Consider the following 21,245-nt stretch of genomic DNA (forward strand, 5'->3'; position numbering starts at 1 on the left):
AATCATAGGCATCACATCATCTTCACAATGCACGCACTTTGTCCTTATTGTCTCTTGCACTCTTTTGCAGAAAACCCAAGTACAAGAACCAGTCTTCGCCTTTCTCCAGGGCCTTCACACTTAACTTGATTTTGCACAAACCCAGTGTGTCCTAACTGGACTTCACCACCTCGGCTAAATGTTTCTACTTAAACTTGCTCCTTCCCCATCATGATCTATCTCTGGCCCATACAGGAGACCTGCAGATTAGTCTAGTGGCATCCTCTCTCAGACCCCAGCGGTTGGGCTTTGCTTCTTCACTCCTATTCAGCCCTACCGCCCTTCTGGCTTCCCAACACGCATGCGCAGTGTCATGTCCGCCCCGCCCGTCCGCTGCTGCGGAAGGCACAGCGCTCAGTAACGCGCACTTCCTCTGCTGGTGTCCACCGAGGGAGTACCGGTTCCAAGAGCTCCCAGCTGCAGCGGTCCTGCTCTGATCAGACGCCGCAGACATGTCGGAACAAAGTAAGAACCTGAGCGACCCTAACTTTGCAGCCGAGGATCCCAACTCTGAGATGCAAGTCAGTCCTGCGGATCCGGTGGCGGTCCCTGCTCCCGCGTCTCCGGCCGAGACCCCCGCAGGGCCACCAAGCGCTCCTGAAGGCCCTGTGGCAGCCCCGCAGGCCTCGCCGCCGCCTGCAGAACGGTTCGAAGAGGTCGACCCTAAGATCTTGCAGCAGGCCGCTGAGGAGGGCCGCGCCCACCAGCCCCAGAGCCCGGCCAGGCAGATGCCAGCACCACCCGCCCCGGCCCAGCTGGTGCAGAAGGCGCACGAGCTGATGTGGTACGTGTTGGTCAAGGACCAGAAGAGGATGGTCCTGTGGTTCCCAGACATGGTGAAAGATGTCATGGGCAGCTACAAGAAATGGTGCAGAAGCATCCTCAGGCGCACCAGCCTCATCCTTGCCAGAGTTTTTGGGCTGCACCTGAGGCTGACCAATCTCCACACCATGGAGTTTGCCCTGGTCAAAGCACTCAGCCCAGAGGAACTGGACAGAGTGGCGCTGAACAACCGCATGCCCATGACAGGCCTCCTGCTCATGATCCTGAGCCTCATCTACGTGAAGGGCCGCGGGGCCAGAGAGGGCGCGGTCTGGAACGTGCTGCGCATCCTGGGGCTGAGGCCCTGGAAGAAGCACCCCACCTTTGGAGACGTGAGGAAGATTATCACCGAGGAGTTCGTCCAGCAGAATTACCTGAAGTACCAGCGTGTTCCCCACCTCGAGCCTCCTGAGTACGAGTTCTTCTGGGGGTCCAGAGCCAACCGTGAAATCACCAAGATGCAGATTATGGAGTTCCTGGCCAGGGTCTTTAAGAAAGAACCCCAGGCTTGGCCTTCCCGATACAGAGAGGCTCTGGAGCAGGCCAGAGCTCTGCGGCAGGCTAATCTCGCTGCCCACTGCCCCCGCAGCAGTGTTTCTGAGGACTAGAAAGGTCCCCAGCACATTGATAGTTTCTGACCCATACTAAGGCTATGTAAGGGTGGGGCTGGGTCATTAGAGTATCCCACATTCACAGTGCAGTATTTCATGTTTAACTTTTAAGTTTTCCGTACAGTGCTTTTGTACCTTTTAATGCAATGTATTCACTTGTGTACTCTTGGGTAGTGTTTAGGATTTATGCATGTGTGTTTATAAGTAAGCAAGTGGGTGCTTTCACTTTTGTGCTTTCTTGGATTTTTGTACAAGAAGTGTGCTGTGCTAAACTTGTGAAATACATTGAGATATTGTGTATCTTGTTCTTTGTATGGGACTGAAGATCTGTATGGACAAAAAAAAATAGGCTCTGGAGAGTAAGCAGGACTCACCAGCAAAACAGGCCTGACCAAGAGAAAGGTCAAGGCCCCTCTCCATATGACCTCAACTGGCACAGGAAGCATCTGTGTGGAATGGACTGATTCGAGCTGGAATGTTCTCAGTGTAGGCACTTAGCACACTTTACTAAACATGTATACAACCCCCCCATAAATAAACTTTAAAGTGAGCATTAAAGATCGTTGTGAAATAATTTCTTTGGGGGGAGGGCAATTATTTTTGTGGAAGGGGGAATGGGAATGGGAATGGGAATGGGAATGGGAATGGGTGGGGATGATGAAGATTCTCCCATGCACAGCATGGACAAATACAGTATTCATCTAAAGAGTGGAAAACCACTACACATAACCACTCAAGTTTACAGATTTATTTTCTTTTTAGGTGACACTTCAAAGACTGACATATTAAAGGTGTAATAATCAAAGAAAAATCTATTATCACATCACACGGGAATAATAACAGGTATTATGAAGTGACTGCCCCTTCCCTGTTTTTTTTTTAATAGTTTTTGGTGGGCACTTAACAGAATGAAGCATTGTTGCTCAACACTATGAGCATTTTATCCTTTATTTTATCCTCCTATCATCCATAAGAGGAAGTTACCGTATCCGCACGGAGGAAGAAATATGCAAAGAGTGTTGGTAAGGAACTATCCTAAAAATCATAGAAGTTATGCTGAGTCTTCGTCCCCCACAGCCACCACTCACATGAGCACCTCGGCTCCCTGCTGCATACACTAAGGATTTGATTTTTTTTTACTAATTTCAAGAGTCTTTTACAGAAAAATAGGATTCTGGGTGTATAAATTAGGGAACTCAGTTTCAGAAAGAATTAACCACCTAATCAAGCCCTTATCCTGCTTAGGAGTGACGACAAGATCTGAAACATAATCATCCAGGGGCCTGGCGGAGGGGGGGGGGGCGGGGGATGAAGATGAGGGAAGCATTTCTGACAGTGGTACCAGTAAGAGCCATGACATGGATGAAACAGGGGTAGTTGGGTATGGGAAGTTGCTGCCAGTGACAGGCACATTTGTGGCTCAGCATCTGTAAGCTGCATCGGGCAGTATGTAATGAGGGGGTGAAATGGGATGAGAGTTACCGTACACAGCAATAACTGGGGAGAAATCATTAGGAAGCCTCTGGTCTGGGGAGAAAAAGGGAGGGAAGGGGCTTTAATGAGATCACACATCCTTTACACTCCAAGTAGGAAAAGGCACCTAGCCAAAGTTAGAGCATTTTTTTTCTGGATAAGGTGGATGAGGGGAAACACCTGTCACAGCATATTTAAAAGTATACGGAATCCTATTTATATGAAAGAGCTACAATCAGTGTGTTGGAGTGCAGATCTGCCAGCACTTAGTGGCATTATCTAGCTGGTGGTGCAGGGAATGAAAATGCGTACAAACCCCTGTGTCTGTTAAAATTGAATCTACCCCCATTTAGTTGCCCCCATGGTCTTTTACTGGCATGAGAGTGGGGAATGGGGAGAAACTGGCAGTAACCCTAATGTGGGTGACCTGGCTTTCCGAGTACTGCTTCACAAAGAGCTGGTGTTAGCTGTCATATTTATTTGAAAAGTTTACGGTTTCCCTGCTGTAAGAACACAGATAAAGAGATAAATGGATCCAAGATTCCTGACACTGGCACCCTAGCCAAATCTTTGCAGAGGAATAGGATTGTGAGAAACAAGGAGCTGATTCCAGACAGGCACAAGGGCAGGGCTGCTCTCCAACTGTGTTGTCTTGGAGACAGCTAGCCATAGAGAAGGAAGCTTTGCAGATATGGAGTGTTTAATTCACGACACCTGTTTCTGTAGATGCAGCAGCCTGAGAACACAAGGAGGAAACACTCAATGACTTTCTTACATTTCCATATTGGCTTATAAATTAAAAGATAGAGTTTTCCAAGTATTTTGGAAAAGTTCTTAAGATGCAGAGCTAGACCCGTCAGGAAACAGCAGCTGCTCAGTTTCAGAGGCCATCACTGTGATGCTCCGATATTCTAACTGGGAGAGATTCCCTGATTCTTTTCATGTGCCAACTGTAGCTTCATTTTTACTTTGATATTTTACTTCTACTGCACAGACCTATTTGTGTTCCTTTTTATTTTTATTTTTTAATTATTTTATTTTAGTGCTTTCATTGAACTAGCCTTACAACATTCCTCCCCCCCCTTTTTCCTCCTTTCAGCCCTTCACAGCTATTTCAGATTAATGTTTCCTGTTATTTCACATTATTTTCAAATGAATAAATTTCATTTTTAAAGTCATGTAAGGTAGAAAGAGCCTATGGAGTTTTAATATAATTTAAAATACCTAGTTTAATCTGTCCTCAGAGAAAATATATGGTTTTAAGCTGTATCATAATTAAATAGGAAAAGGATATTTTAAATGAACCAGTAAACTTATATCTTTCCTACATGTCTCGGTATTCGCAGCTTTATCTTAATATTGCCTGACCAACTCAAGACACCCCTTGCTGGGGTTGTTTACAACATCCATGTTTAAACTGCTCCTCAGAAAATACATGATGTTTAAAAATATTAAGTGCATTCTGTCACATTTGAAGATAAAAAGTCTTATCTGACCTCCTATCGTGAGGCTGAAGCTCTTTTATTTTATGCCTGGCACATGGACATTCTTGGCAAATGCTTTTATTTTTTTTTCAAGAAACAGCACTATCTTCCTTTTGCCTTTTATTAAAAAATAGACATTTTTCTTATATAATGTATGTTTCTCCTCGGCTCCTCCCAGTTCCTCCTCCCCCCTCCCCCTACCCTGACCCACCTCTTTCTGTCTCTCATTAGTAAACAAACAGGCTTCTCCGGGATTGCAACAGAATATACTATCACAAAACAAAAAATAACACCACAGAATAGGACAGGGCAATCAAACAGAGGGAAACAAGATCAAGAGAAGGCACAAGAAACAGCTATGGATGCAGAGATCCACTTGCCCGCACACTCAGGAATCCTATGTAATGGCAAAACTGAAAGCCATAATGTATATGCAAAGGACATGAGCACTCAAAATATTAGAAAAGATCGATACCTTCATGCAGGACAGAAAAATCAATGAACAACAAATGTATCCAACTAGCCTGAAACATAGAAAAGAGATAAGTAGTAGAAAAAAGAAATAAAGGCAGAAAATATTGGAAGCAGCTTCAAGAGCCAGCTCTAAAAGAAAAAAAAAAAAATGTGAGTCAGTTTCTAATAGTTCCAGGGATTTTAAAAGGATAAATAGTACAAATTAACAACTACTCACTGGGTAAATGCATTGATAACACAAGTAGCTGGGTGCATGAACTGGCAGTTTGGAACCTGGGGCTTATACAGGGACACTTGGCTTAGCCTGGGAGGAGGAGACTGGACCTGCCTGGACTGAATCTACCAGGTTGAACTCAATCCTCGGGGGAGTCTTAGCCCTGGAGGAGAAGGGAATAGGGGGTGGGGTGGGGGGAAGGAGGGAGGGGGGTTGGGGGAGGTTGGGGGGAGAACAAGGGAATTCGTGGCTGATATGTAAATTTAAATTCAATAAATAAATTTTAAAAAATGGAAAAAAAGTGAGTCAGTTTCTAATAGTTCCAGGGATTTTAAAAGGATAAATAGTACAAATTAACAACTACTCACTGGATAAATGCATTGATAACACAAGTAGCTGGGTGGAGCTGGAGAGAGGAAAATTGCGAAGGGAATGACGTAATTCTGTTTCAGTTAAAACATTAAAATAATTTCAATTTAAAAAGAAAAAAGAACAAAAATATGTCAGTGCTGTAAAAATAACATATCAAGTGGCAAAATGAAAAATATCCAATTTAGTAGATAAAAGTATGTTTTATACAGTAAGTGATTAAAAATATAATAAAAGTGAAAGAGTGTTCCATTCTATTACTAGTTAATTAAAATTGGCATACATATGCCCTTCTATAGTTGGACATATGCTACATGTTGTCTTCTGTACTAATTGGGGTGCAAGTTAAACAGCCAGTGTTCAGAAGAGGAAATGCTGGGAATTAAAGATTCAAGAATGAACAGAATGATCATTGTCCCGGTGGTCAGAAGGCATTCACTAGATTGAACAAGGCAGGTAAGTAGCCAGAATTACCCACAGCACAAAAAAATACCACCCTAGAAACAGTATGAGGATGGAGGGCTGCAAATAAATGCATATAATTCGGATTTTACAAAATAAGTGTTGTATCAATTTGCATCTATTGTATGAAAATTTATTAACAGCCTGAATGTGATAGTGGGAAGGGTGTGTTTGACGTAAACATTTTTTTGTGTGTGTGTCTAAGGACTGTAGTGAGAATGCACAGAGTCACGATACTATAAGTTGTCTTGAAATTAAATAAAAGGAAAATAGGAAGTAAAATTCATTCCAAGTTATCTAAAATATTCTTTTTATCTCTTAATCTGCCCCCATTATTCCATTTTACTTAGTAAGGGTTAAAAGTCCTTAAATATATGACATATTTCCCTGTATTTACATAGTGATTTTTCACTTTATTTTCCGCATGATTTAATATGAGAAGATCTTACAGCCTTTGTGGTTGGATGTATACATTTATTCATTTATTTGTTTAATAAAAATATAGAATGTCATTGTTTTTTTAACTTGTTGTAGGAACTTTTAGATATTGGTAGATTTAAAAAATGTGGCTTTCAAGAAGTGTATAATATACCCTATTCATAAACATTATTTATTTGCCAGTAACTGCCTTGGTTATTAGATCAACTGTCTAAGGAGAGTAATTAATTAATATCTGTGGTGGTCAAAATGATTCTAATTTTATTTAGTAATGCTTCACAAAGGAAAATTTTAATGATACCAGTGATTATCTTTCAGCACACTGGAATGCTTGCTCTTTATTTTTGCTTTTGGAAGTTGAGAGATGGAGGATAAAGTGAGGAATGGGCAGCAGGTATTGACTCTGAGTTCAGGCCTGAATATAGGTTAAAGGTCATTTTTAATTGATGAGACAGGAAGAAGGGGAGCAATTTCAGGGAACGCTAGCATTTTCTATAAGGGAAATCTATGAAACACACTAAAAAAGATATACAATAAAGATACCAAATTCGAGTGAGAACATCATACCCCAGCTGTGGAGTAATGCATTTATCTACAGGAGCTGTGAGGAGAAATGTCTCCATGCTTGTCTTCTGAGAACCTGAAGCATTTCCTTGTCGAGTAGTGCAGGAATGTCTGGCAATGTCACTACAAAGAGTGCCTGGATAAGAGTTCAAAAAGAAAGCCAGCAGAGTGCAAGGTCATAGAAATCAAAATAGCAACATTTCCAACCAGAGGAAGTGGCCAAGGGTATCAAATGTTATTGAAGTATCATAAACAATTTGTAAAGGGATTTTGCATTTAGTGGGATCCTTGCTGTTAGGGAAGAAATTAAGTTTAGAGGCTTAGAAATGAAGTTATCACATGGTTGGTAATAACACTAACAACTCTGGTGAGCAACAATTGTGGACTTCAGAGAATGAGTATAAAGATGAGATTAGTGGGGAAAATTTGAAAATATCAGTAGAACAAGTTGACAAAAAAATAACTAAGTGGTACAGATAGGAAAGGTAGGACACATGGAGGACTGTGGACAAGCTTTCTGGCATAAAACCTTCTTTTGAGTATCAGTTGTTTATTTAGGAAGTAAACACAGCAGATTCATGTGGGAAGATGATGAATTCCATTTAAAAGAAGTTGATTTTGACATGAATATGAGATACATCAATAGAGATGTGAATTTGACTGGGTAGAAATTCACAAGAGAAAAAGCTGAAATGTAGAATACAATCTGATGAGCTCATGAGTGAGGATGGGTGGAAGTGCTTAGAGATAGTGCTGGGATTTGGAAAGGTAAACTGTGCTTTTTCCCATGTAGCTCAGGCAGGAAACGCAATCTGCTGCTCACTTTCAGACACTTACAACAGATATGTAGCTTCCTTTTACTACCAAAGATATGCTTGGGAAACTTAAAGGAAAAGAGGACAGGAAAGGAAAGAGGTGGGAAAAAGAGCAGTGAATCAGCATCAGAGAGAACACTCAAATGGTATCAAAAAAATGCAGAGTCTAGTGAAATCAAGAGAATTTGCTTTAGAGATGCTGTGGGAGTCAAAGGGTAGTGGGGTTAGGTACCTTTCAGGTCTAAAGTAATGAAGTAACAGAAAAGTATCTACTGAAATTATTTATAAAAATTTATTTCCCTCTTATGAAACAAAACATCAAAAGGTCATATTCCAACAAAAGATGAGTTTAGTGAATTGAAAAGTGAGTAGCATACGAATATAAACAACTTGAATATTGAAGATGAAGAGAAGCCAGCACTGAAGGGATGAGGTGACAATCAGCATAAGTGGGGTGACAAGCCTTAGATGGAATTGAGAATGCATGTGCCATAGAGATGAGGCAGGCAGATAAGAATGATTGATAGCTGCATGCCCATTTGTATCTGCGACAAAAGTTGATGGTGTTATATTCTCAGAGGATGGCAGGAAAGAAAATGATAAACACCGATCCAAATGAATTCCCACAGCAGACTGTCATGGCAAAGTCCCATAGATATTAGAGATTTTAACTTACTAATATGTGAAAATAAGAATACGACACTGTCATTTTTTATTTATTCCATAAATGCAAGACTCTATCAAATATGAATCTGTCATAATTCACCATATTAGTAATCAGAAGAATAAAACATATAAGTTGAATTCATACCAAAAGGACACTTGATAAAATCCTACTCATCATGATACAAAAAAAATAACTGTTAGTAACTTAGTCTTTGAAATGAATACAAGTAAAATTTATTGCTCCTTTGTAACTGTTCTGTATTTCTTTCATACTTGAGACCTTCTTAGTAAGATGGATACCATGCCCAGTACTAGAAACCTAGCTAACCGTTCATTGCTAGTGAATTAGTGGTCATTAGAGGAGAATCAACAACCACCAGTCTATTAAATCCCTAACATCCTATTAGCATGTGTCCTTATAAGTACAGATAAATGTAGTCTTCACCCCTCATCTTTGCAACAGATTCGAACTATTACAGAAAAAAAACACAACCAAACAAATGCAGAGTTGTGGAGCCCAATCCCAATGGCTACATCTATAAAATATCCCTGCACTTAAGTTCAAGGAACATTTCAAAAGAGGAGTTTTCTGTGAGATTGTGTCTCTCAATAACATCAGAAACCATACCCATAAAGTCTCAACAACATGACCACCAAAATGTTAGCTGAATAAGGATGATATAAACAAGTATGCCAAACTGAATAAGGAAAAATTCGCAAGCCCTCAACCCTACACAAAGAACTGCAGGCCACTGAATACAGGTGGAGTGGGAGAAGTAGCTCTCCCCAGGGAAGAGGACACCAACTGGCTGTCCAGGGCCAAACAATCAGCCCTCAAAACGTACATGCAAGCAACACTATATGTACTTAACAGGTTATATTAGGAATATATAGGTTTACATAAATAAATATATGTATGTAATAACAATGAAAAAGGAGGCCATGAATTTGAAGGAGAGCAGAGAGTGATGTAAAGGAGGTTTTGAACTAAAGAATGGGAAGGCAGAAACTTTGTAACTAAATTGCAGTCCCAAAAAGAAAAGAATGTTTGTATTTATAGTATTAGCTTCTTTAATTTAACATGAAGCCATCCAAGTTAAACCAAGTCACAGCAAAAAATGACAGAATTTCTTTGCTTTCTGGTTAATAATATATTATTCTGTTCATATACCACAGCTTTTTGTCCAAAATGTTTATGGACACCAGTTGATTTCGTGTTTGTTCTTTTGAATAGTCCTGCAATAACTGTGCGAATGAAGATGTCCTTTGATGAACGTATCTCATTTCCTTTGGCTGTATACCCAACCGAAGAATTATTGGATCATGCTTCCCAACACAAAGAAATGATAAATGTTGGACAAGATAGAAATGCTAATTACACTGATTTGATCATTACACACTGTACGCACATGTCAAATGATCACTCTAGCCCATCAATATTTAGAAATGTCACATATCAATTAAAATAAAAAAGAAATGGGAACAGTAACCTAGCAAAGTTTACCCTACAAAGCACTATAATTAGCATCGCTTAATATTGGATGGTGAATGACAGAATGGTTTTGCTAAGATTAGATATGAAAGGAAGGTATCCACTTTTACTCCATAGTCTTCCTTTTCAACTTAGCAGCAAAATTCCTGTCCAAAGATGATGAGATAAGTAACACAAACATCCTTACTTACACTTTATGATATAATTGGCTACTTCAAAAGTAATCCTACAAAACCAAAAATGAAAAATTTCTAAAATAATAAGGGTGTTTAGAAATAACAACAGATTCAAGATTAATGGGCAAATTTTTATTTTCAAGCAATAACAATGGGAAAAAAGAAGTAAAAATCCAATACCATTTAGCCTAGCTCAGAAGTATTTTAGTATGCACTTAACTAAGTAGATTCTGCATCTATATGTTGAAAATCACATAAAACACTAAAAGGAAACAAGAATATAAGCAAATAAATTTCATGGTATAAATCTGAACAGAGTAAAGAGACAAAATTGAATTATAGGATTAATACAATTCCTATCAAAATCAAATGCTTACATTTTTCCCAATTTTGATACCAAAAATGGTCACCTTCTGGGTAGCCATTGTAGTATGTGAAAATTCACTTGTGATCTATGAGCAAAGCAGTTTAGAGGGAAACTACAAACCCACCCTACAATCCCCAAACAGGTGAAGTAAGTCTAAAGTCAAATGTGGATAGAAATTTTTATGTTTTTGAAGCCTCTATGACTTTTTCCCCTGACCATTGACAACACAATGATGTACATCCTGCAAAACTGGACTATCTGTAATTGCACAATTCAAGCTCCTGTGACTTATTTGATCCAATGTTCTGACTGTGAGGGGCTATCAGAAACTTCCTTACTGTATATTTGCTGTTCTGCTTTTTATCAATTTAGTGCTACTTCACATTTTAACGTTACGAATATTGTGACCATGGTTTCTGAGAACTCAGATAGAGAAAACAAGAACAACTGTAATGTGAAGGCTAGCATAGTCTGGAAAGCTAAATGGTGGCGTTACTTTAATGGTATCTACCAGTTACATATAAATGGACTAAAAATGTAAGTAAACAAAACAGAACATTGAGTACAGCAGAGGAAAAACATTTGTGATTGAGCATAATGGAGAAAGAAGAGCAATCTCAATGCTTTTCCAAGGCTGAACAACAATGTACTCAGGCTAGATGGTTTACAAAAAATCCATCTTGTCACAACAGTGAAGGATGAGTCACATCAACCAGGGATCAGCAGGTGCTTCCTTCTGAGAAATAGAAGGAAAAGTTCTGCTCAAGCCCACCTTTGGCTTGCGGGTGGCTGCCACCTTGACTCTGTGCATGTTTCCATCACTTCCTGCTGCAAAAAAAAAAAAAAGAGCAAGTCCCGAAAAGTGTGCATAAGACATTCATGCAAAAAGGCTCCTCAGTGTCTGTGGAGCATTGTTCTAAGACCACTGTCAATACCCAAATCCATCAAGGACCTTAAGAATTATTGTGACATGCTTGACTACAGTACATGCACATCCATTCATGTACTTGCTTTATCTTTCCTCAGTGGTTTCTAACACCTAATATACAAAAACTTCAACAAAAGAGTTAATGTGTATATTAGGGAATAATGACAAGAAAAAAATGTCTCTATATTTATAATATAGACATTTTCTTCACATGTTTTTAATCTGTGACTGGATGGCATTGATGAAGAACCCACAGGGGCTGGGGGATGAATATCTTCTAAATGTATTGAATATTTCTTTTTGTCTTCTAAGATGATACCAGTATTTAGTTGAAAATTACAGCTTCCGAATTACTTATTTAAAACACGTAAACCAAGCACATGTACTCTTCTAATTTTCTTGATTTTTAACAAAAAAAAAAAACTGAGTGAAATTACATCCCCTGACTTATAAGTCATAACTAATATCCTCTGGGCAAATAAAACAGGAAATGTGGATAGCAGATGCATCAGTGTGCAGCTGATTCTGCTAGGTCTTTTCATCAATCATGCTTGTTATTATATATCAAGGGATGCATCAAATAGGAAACAAAACACGTATTCCACCTACCTCTGAGTCACTTTAATTTAAAAAATAGAACTCCCAATTATCTGCTTGTTTTTTATGAAAATTTTAATTAAGTCCCAGAAAACTGAAAACAAAAGATTATTTATATCTTATTCAAACCCTAAGTAGATATTGCTCATCCATATGCATCATTGGCAGATCGTGCCAATGTAAATTTGGCAAATTCCATTCAGTCTATGAGCTTCTCATCAAAGGAAATGAAAATATATTACCTGCTAAATATTTCACAGACCATACAGCACTGCTAAAAATGGAGATGTATGCTTGCTTGTGTTTTGAGGCTTTCATAATTAGTATTTTAATAACTTTTCAATTTTTGGAAAACATGCAGAAACATAACTGGTATCGCTGGCTTTACAGAAGTAGGGAGGAATCATATCCTTAGAGGATTCAGCTCATTACCACAAGTCACAGGAAAGGCATCAAAATGTTGGCTTGCCATAAAAATCATATTTGCAAAGTATATGACAAAAATAATATCCATATAATTTGGAAACACATGAGGGTGAGAAGAAACATAATGAAACAATTTCAAAGAAAATATACATGCCCCCACACACACCACAAAAAAAATTACTGTTGGTAATCTTTGAAGAAGTGAGAAGCCCAAAACAGAACAACTGATTTGTTGTGATTTTACATTTAAGGTGCAACAAAATTTGACAGTGCAAAAATTAAAACAAATAAATACCCCAGGAATGGAAGAGAGTTAGACTAAAATTGTCTAAAAGGTAAATAAATGGATTGTCAATAAACAACAATTGTAAATAAATCATTGTCATAATTGTGTACACTTTGCTGACCTCACCAGGCTCCAATCTAATGGTTAAACAGACTGGCTCCCTAATTTTGTAGCTAACTATACAGCTCAGACATGAAAACAATGTAGACTTTAGCAGAGGGATAAACACACAAGACACTACAAAAAAAACAGAGAACTCAAGCATGCCCCCCCACGAGTGTGACAGCAGACTTCTGACAAACATGTCAGAACAAGTCAATAGAAAGTGACAACTCGCCGGCGGTGGTGGCGCATGCCTTTAATCCCAGCACTTGGGAGGGAGAGCCAGGCGGATCTCTGTGAGTTCGAGGTCAGCCTGGGCTACCAAGTGAGCTCCAGGAAAGGCGCAAAGTTACACAGAGAAACCCTGTCTCGAAAAACCAAAAAAAAAAAAAAAATGACAACTCAAAATAAATGATATTGAAGTGATTAGATATCTGTATGCAAAATTCATACAAACGAAAGACTTGACATAAACCTTACATACAATATAACCAAAAATTGGTATAGCACTAAACATCTGTAACTGTAAAAATATATAGATTTATTTATTTTATTTTAGGTATATAAGTGTTTTGCTTTGTATGTATGTCTTTGAATAGTGTGCATACCTTATACCCACAGAAGTCAAAAGAGGATGTCAGATATTCTCGAATGGGAGTTACAGATAGTTGTGAACCACCATATAGATGCTGGAAATTTGAACACAGTTCCTCTAAAGACAAACAACGGCTTACAAACTCCAAGCCATTTCTTCAGCCTATAAAAATTGTTAAAAGGAAAATATAATGGGGAAAGCTCCATCAATGTTCATTGGATGAAGTGTTCTTAGGACATCAAAACATAGTCACTAAAGAATGAACTGAGAAATTTATGAAAATTAAAATATATTGATGCCTGAAACACACTGTTTGGAGAATAAGAAGCAAGTTATCATGCCATGGCTAATACCTTTAATACCAGCACTTTGGAGACAGAAGCAGGTGGATCTCTATGAGTTCAAGACCAGTCTAATCTGTATAGCAAAATTCAGGCTATCCAAGGCTACAGGCTCAGTGAGACTCAGTCTAAAAAAATCCAGAAATCAAACACAAAAATTAAAACCAAAGTCATTGATTGGGGAAACTATTTTCAAACTGACCATGAAAACTGAGACATGTGCCACCATGGGAAATTAGCCTCTAAATTGTTTGGTAAATAGGACACTAGTTGCCCAGGAAATAAAAAAACAAATGACAAAGTCTACTTTGTGAAACTATAAAGCTTCTGAAAAGCATAAGAAACATCCAACTGAGTGAAGAGGAAAACTATAGAATAAGAGAAATGCATGGGATTTGGGGGAACTGGTTCCTTACTGCTGAACTGTTTTATACTGACAGATTTAGGGAGAGGGACAGTCATTGTCATAATTGTGTACACTTTGCTGACCTCACCAGGCTCCAATCTAACAGTTGCACAGATGACTCTGGTTAAACTCAGTGGGTCACACAACAAAACAAAAGTCATACATATGAGAAAGGGATAGGTAGAGAGAAGAGGGGATTGACAGTGGAGGAAGATAGAGAGTGGAGAAGAACATTTTCATAATGCATTACACACTTGTGAAATTATATACTTAAGAAATCATGAAAAAATTAGCTCAACCAAAATATTCTAAATTTAACACTAATAAACAACCCAACCAGAAAATAAGCAGATATTAAAACAGAGACTAAATCAGTCAGGATGTGTGGATAACAAATAAATACATGAAATGGTGGGTAGCATAGTTCATCTATAGAGAAGTATAAATTATTTTTAATGTTCTATTACAATAGCATATATTAATTATATATAATCATGGATTTTATTAGGGCATTTCCCCCTACTTATTTTCTTGTTCTTCTTATACTCCTACTAATACGTCTTCCCAGGTAGCTTCTTTCTAATTTCATATCTCTATTTTTTAATTTTACAAGGAATATCATTATACACATATAGAATGGCTATAAGAAAATGCACTGTTAATATAGAAGAGAGTATGTGAAATAGATGAAGCACTCACATGCTGCTGATACATGTATCAAATCAATAGCTACTCTGCAAACCAAATTAACAGGATTTTTTTAAATTTTCATATACTGATCATATGACCCATTGGGTGTCACCATTGAATGTGTATAGAATTCAAGGCATGTTTTTATACTGAAATGTGTACGATAATATTTATGGCAGCTTTATTTTGCAACAATACACAAATGGAAAATCCCATGTGCCTCTGAACATGCAAAAGAGTAAATAAGTGAAATATTATTCAGCAGTAAATAGGAACCAACATGGGGAAACTGGAGTGAAGGCTCAACAATTAAGAACATGTATTGCTCTTTATAAGGAGCTGAATTCCCAACACCCACACTCTTCTGACTTCCATAGGCACCAAACTTGCACATGGTACATATATTTATACATGAATAGAAAACACTCATACACATACAAATACAAATAAATGGATCAAAAAAGAAACCAATATTGTTATATGGGGCAAGTATAACACATCTGAAAAGTATTAGGATGAGTACAAAAGGAAAGATATGGAAAGATTATGTGATGTGCAAGGTTGATTTTATAGAATATTCTAGAAATGACTAAATTGTAACAACAAATAACAGGCAAACAGTTGCTAGGGAATGTGTGTTAGAGGTTCAGCATGAGAAATGATGGAATAGTTCTGTATCCTGATGTCACTGTTGCCTGTAAAATTGAATTCTATGATAAAAATTTATAGACCTCCACACTACATGAGAAAATGAATGCATTTCAAAACTGGAAAAATTTGAACAAGAATGATAGTCTACTTACTAACTTTGGAGCAGTTTTGTTTGCTACACTGTTGCCAAATAAGTTGTTATCATTGGGACAAGTTAGACGCTGCATTAACATTTCTGTAACACCTCATAAATATAGAATCATTTCAAAGAATAAAAAGTCAAAGTAAATGAATGATAGTGATAACACGGAAGAATATAAAACTTAGTGGGACGATATATAAAATAACCTAAAGAAATGCAGGAGAGTTATAGGTGATCAGCATTAGGGAGAATAGCAGATTGAGATTAGTGGGTCACTTTAAAGGAAAACCCATCTGAGGAAAAGAGCTGAAGGTCAAGGGTGTACTAACACAAGGTAGAAGCAGAGATTTTTGGGGTAACGGAGGTTACTACTTCTTCAATTGTCTGGATACTGGGACTGGAGTTAAAGTCAGGATGACAAAGCCCAAGTGGAAGGGATTCCATGAGGGGAATGGAGCGCAATGAAGAACTGAGCTGGGACATGCTCCCCTGTCTGAATCACATGGTTTATTTAGAAAGTCTGTCAGCATACTTAATATTCTTTAGTCCTTATGTCTTTTATTATTTGTTTGATTACTTAATTAGGGGGTGGTGTTTCTTTATCCATGTAGAACCAGATTTGCAGATGTTTTTCTGTCTGTCCCCATCAAGATTTCCTCAGAAAAATGTTCTTGTGTGTCTTTGGAAGGCTTGTCCCATTGGCATCCTTGTGAGTGTTTCATCCAACTCAAACCTCGAGAAAGAGTTCAGTGACATTCCAATATCAGCACAAGTAGAACTTCAACCTCCAAATCCTCTACCCTGGTTAAAAAACGTTGAGGCCTCTCAAGGCGATTGGTAAAGGGTGTGGCTGAACTCTTCTGCCCCCTTGTGACTGATTCCGTTTTTCCCTTCCAGTCAGATGCATTTTGTAGAAACTTAAAGTAGGAACTAAATTTTCAGAGAAGATCTCATGACAAAACTAACAAATGTGAGGACAAGAAGACACAAAGAACTTTACATCCCATAACTAAACTCAAGCATGTACTTAGCAATGCTATAGAGAATAATTAGTGAGAAACATGAAGGAAATGGAGTCAGGTTGGGTATGATAATGGGACCTAGGAGGTAAAAGGGTAATGTTCATGTCATAATCCCTTCTTCTACCTCCACTTAAATATCAAAATCTTGGCCATTACAAATTCCCAAGCTCTATTGGTATAGCACTTCATTCTATGTGTCCACATATATGGTCTACTAATGGAAAATTTACCTATTTTTTGTAGTCTAGTTCCTTCCCTCTTCTCCAAAACAGTACTTCAACCTACAGACTTGCTAAGCTCACTACTGATTTCCTTCATGAGGAAAACTAGGTGATCTCAAAAGTTCAAGATTTTGATCTTGTATTCTTCAAGGTAGTCATCTAGTCCCAGCCTCCGTACTTTCATCAGTCATTAAGTATAAATACAAGACTTTCTCACATAAGGTAGAAGTTCTAGCTCCTGCTGGTGCATTTTTAATCACTCCTTCTCTTTTGGTAGACCACTGTTGCAGCATCAATGCTCTGTGTCATACATTTCTCTGGGGTATACTGTGTCATGACTCAAAGCTTAGATGCACAACTCCCCGTCTGATAGTGAGTCTTGGTAAACCTATCGAGCATGTTACTTTATGTTAAATTGTAGAACTTTCCCTTGTAGTCAGACACTGACATTTTAATTCCTTTGTCTTGAAATATTTGCAATAGAAAGCATACTTTCAATACGTTTAATGTAAATCGTGCAATTTCCAAAGAATTTCAGGGTCAAGCAGGTCCATTGTAAGAGAGTCTCCAACTCTGGTACACAATGATGGACCCCTTGGCCTTTTAGGAATTCATTGGCTAAAAAAGGTTGGAAAAGAATTTCCACTTCTAGGTTGGAAGCAAAATACTCAACCTCAACATGAGACATATACAGAAAGAGTATAAAACATATCAGAGAAATGGAAACATAGAGAATCATATGTTAATTAAATTATCCTAAATTAATTAAAGCTTCTGAATGGGAAGACCTTCTTAAGAGCACAGGCCTACTGTTGCTTTGATCCCTGGTGATTACACAGAACCCAAAGGGAATTCTCTCATAGATAGATAAAAAGAGAAACCAGACCAGTGGTTGACATTCATTGATTGCATAATGTCCCACTTGACAAGCTATAATTCCAAGGAGCCCGAAAGAAGTAAAAATCCACCCACCACATCTCTCATTCAGGGCATTTCCTAACTGATGACATGGAAAAACACATTGAGAGCTGAAAGCAAGGGCAGGAAGACATGTGGTCTCTTTCCTGAGGGCAAAGCAGTGGCTGGAGAAGACTAGGAAAGGACAGGAGAAGTGGGCAGACACCCTGGAGTGCACAGACACCTCCTGATTGCAAGACAGCCCCCTGCAGAGATTAGGTGCTGAGAAAGAGGACAGGCACGATCTTCCCTAAGGTACACAAAAGCTTCATTGAGTGTGCAGCCTCAGCCTGACAAAAGCTGGAGGCAGGCAATAAACAGAAGAGCCATCTCCTGAGGCTGGAATATCCAGAAGTAGGCAGGGAGTAAAGAGAAAATGAAATAAAACAAATACTCGTTTATTTTAAAAATTAAATGTGAAAATAAAGTTAAAACTCCTTTATTGATTAAAAAACACAATGGAAAATTGTTTTGTGAAGAAAGAAAGAAGTAGACTGTAAGAAAGAGTGTCCATATTCATAAAACAAGCACCTGGGACTAATACACAGAGGTATTTAACACCTTCCTGATCTTATATTGGAAGCTCTGCTTAAAAATATCTTTTTCTATATAGAAAATAGGTTGAGCCAGTACAGTGAAGGTGAATCTAAGTATAATTGTAAGAAATCCCAAACATCACTCATCCTTTTTACATCAAAGACCGTATTTTGGTGGTCTGAGAGAAGAATAGATAGCTTCCCCCGAGAGAAAATAGGATTTATGTTTGTCTATAATTATTTACACACACTCTCCAATACAACAAAAGGTAAGAAACAGATTTTGGAACGTATGATACCTAGCTGAGTACACGAATCTCGATTACAAGGGGATTTAGGCACAAACCAGACATTTGAACTGATAAAGAAGAATTGAAATAACTATAATCAATGTGTCCCATTGTATTGTAACAAAGCAAATGGCATAAATGAATTAATGAGGAATTTCAGATACAGTAACTACAAAAAAGACAAGAGAAAATAATGTAATGGAAAAATACAGTAATAAAGTGAATGATAAATTGTGGTCTTATGAGCAAAGTGAACATAGCAACAGACGAAAGAAGCAGTGAGGATGAAGCCAGGTCAGAGAAAACCATGCAAACTGAAATGTAGAAAATAAAGGGGGGTGAACATGCATTTAGTACTACTCATAAGGAAGTAGGCAAACATGTACTTGATGTAGGAGAAAGAATATGACAGAATTATTTAAGGATATAATAACCAAGAGTTTTGTTAAAGTGACAAAATTTATTAACCTGCTCACCAAATAAGTTTAGTAAATCCCAATCAGGATAAATAAATGATTATGACCATTAAACTACAAGCAGGCAAATGTAAAAATAAAATTTTAAAGGTACAAAGTGGAGGCGGTAACAGAGTGGAACAATGGGAAGAATTATCCTATTTCCAGATGACAACCAAAGAACACCTTTTAAATTTTTAATTTATTTTGAAGATGATACATAAAAATACAAAACATTTGCATAATATAATGTAACTTGTGATGATTCATGTGTGCAATCGGATGATGGGATGATGCCTACCTAGTTACTAGAGTATGTGTTACTTCTTTGTAATGGAAACATTCAAACTCCACTTTCTACCTTTGCAATTACACAGTGCAAATCACTATCTGCTGTCACTCTACATAGATGCACTCCAGAACATCCTTCTCCTGACTTGATCTTCATGTCCTGAGGTTTTTTATTCAGCATGTTCAAATGGAAAATGCATGACAACAAGAAAACAAAGGATATGAGCAGTTTAACTGGAATTACACTGTTGTAAATATCTTATTCATGAACTTTGACATACACAGTATTGAATTAAAGAGGAGTATTATATGCCATGAATGGCAGTGGACTCAGGTGCAATTATGAGAGACCGAGTGAGTCAGGATTGTAGCTAGCCTTGATACATAAAGACACCGAACAAAGAGAATAAAAGATCAGTGTTGTATTAGTCCAGCCATTATGAAAAGAGGACAGTGTAATAGTTAATAAAGAAAGGATAATTACATTCTGCCAATTTTATTAATTCAAACTTGGAAATAGAAACAGATGGCCTATAAGAAAAAATGAATCAACACAGTCAATTTATTCCTGATAGTAGTGACACTAAATGTTAATAAATAAATAGTCCATAAAAAAGCGTAACTCTCTAGGATAGATTTTTTAAAACCCAGAGCCTGAGTATGATAATTAAATCTTTGAATTAATTTACCTGGATCATGAGGTGCCTGGATCTTCAATCAATCATACTCAGAGTGTTTCAGTTAGAATGTTTTAGATGAACTCCACATTTAGTTTAGCAGAATAAATAAATCATTCAGATGAGTTGTATTCAGGCAGGTGAAGGCCTGAACAGACAAAAAAAGACTGACCCTTTCTGGTTCTGAGGAGAAGACATCTCTTGCTTGATGGACTTTTTGGTGGGATACCAATGCTTTTTGCTACCTTGAACTCAACCTAGAAGTTAGTTCTTACTTGGTCTTGGGCATGCCTAATTCTAACTACAACTGCACAATTAAATTCTGAGGTCCTTGGATCTTCAGACCCATGCTGGAACTAAACCACAGATTGTCCCGGCCCTAAGCATGCCAACACTCAATCTACAGATTACAACTACAATGAGCAAATTATTCTCTATCTGTCTCTGTCTCTGTCTCTGTCTCTGTCTCTGTCTCTCTCTCTCTCTCTCTCTCTCTCTCTCTCTCTCTCAAGCAAACATGTATAGTTAATCCTCTACAAGTTGTGGGATTATACTCTGATAATCATTGTACATGCAAAAGTGTCATGGTTTGAAAATTACCCTTAATATTAGTAGCATATTGAACACCACAATACCCTACTTAAATGTTCTCAGAATACTTACCATAGCCTATAGTTGAGCATTATCATCTGACACAAAATCTGTTTATAATACTATATAATCTATACATCCTGGTGGGTTTACCTTTTTGTAGACATAACATAAAACAAAATCACAGAACACAAAATCCAAAAATGTGAGCATTCGGAACACTGTATTGGGTATCTCTTGCTTACCTCCCCTTATGACTCTGGGGCTGGCTCACAGCTTGCTACCACTGCCCGGCAGTGTAGAAAAATATCACATATCCTTCAAAAGTCCAGTAAAAGCCAGGCAGGAGTGGCACACGCCTTTAATCACAGCACTCAGGAGTCAGAGGCAGGCAGATCTCTGTGAGTTAGAGGCCAGCCTGGTCTGCAGAGTGAGTTCCAGAACAGCCAGGGTGACATAGAGAAACCCTGTCTCACAAAAAAAAAGTCCAGTAAAAGATCAAATTCCAGAAGCCAAAGCATTATTTTCACACGTTGTTTGCAATATTTTCAGCTTTTTAAAGATGGAAATTTATG

At 38.1% G+C, this 21,245-nt stretch overlaps 1 protein-coding gene across 1 annotated transcript; it reads left to right on the forward strand.

The window, feature by feature from the left end:
- The first annotated feature begins 365 nt into the window (after positions 1-365).
- Ndn (necdin, MAGE family member) lies at positions 366-2,030 on the forward strand. The gene has a single exon (XM_028858667.2). It carries the CDS (start codon positions 492-494, stop codon positions 1,467-1,469), a length of 978 nt encoding a protein of 325 aa, XP_028714500.1. The 5' UTR covers positions 366-491; the 3' UTR covers positions 1,470-2,030.
- Positions 2,031-21,245: the final 19,215 nt, after the last annotated feature.

Source organism: Peromyscus leucopus, chromosome 1 (assembly GCF_004664715.2).
Source record: "Peromyscus leucopus breed LL Stock chromosome 1, UCI_PerLeu_2.1, whole genome shotgun sequence".
In the NCBI taxonomy this organism is placed as follows: domain Eukaryota; kingdom Metazoa; phylum Chordata; class Mammalia; order Rodentia; family Cricetidae; genus Peromyscus; species Peromyscus leucopus.

Bases quoted from the DNA above. Each gene is read 5' to 3' on its own strand.
- Ndn (XM_028858667.2), top strand. From the start codon at position 492: ATGTCGGAACAAAGTAAGAACCTGAGCGACCCTAACTTTGCAGCCGAG.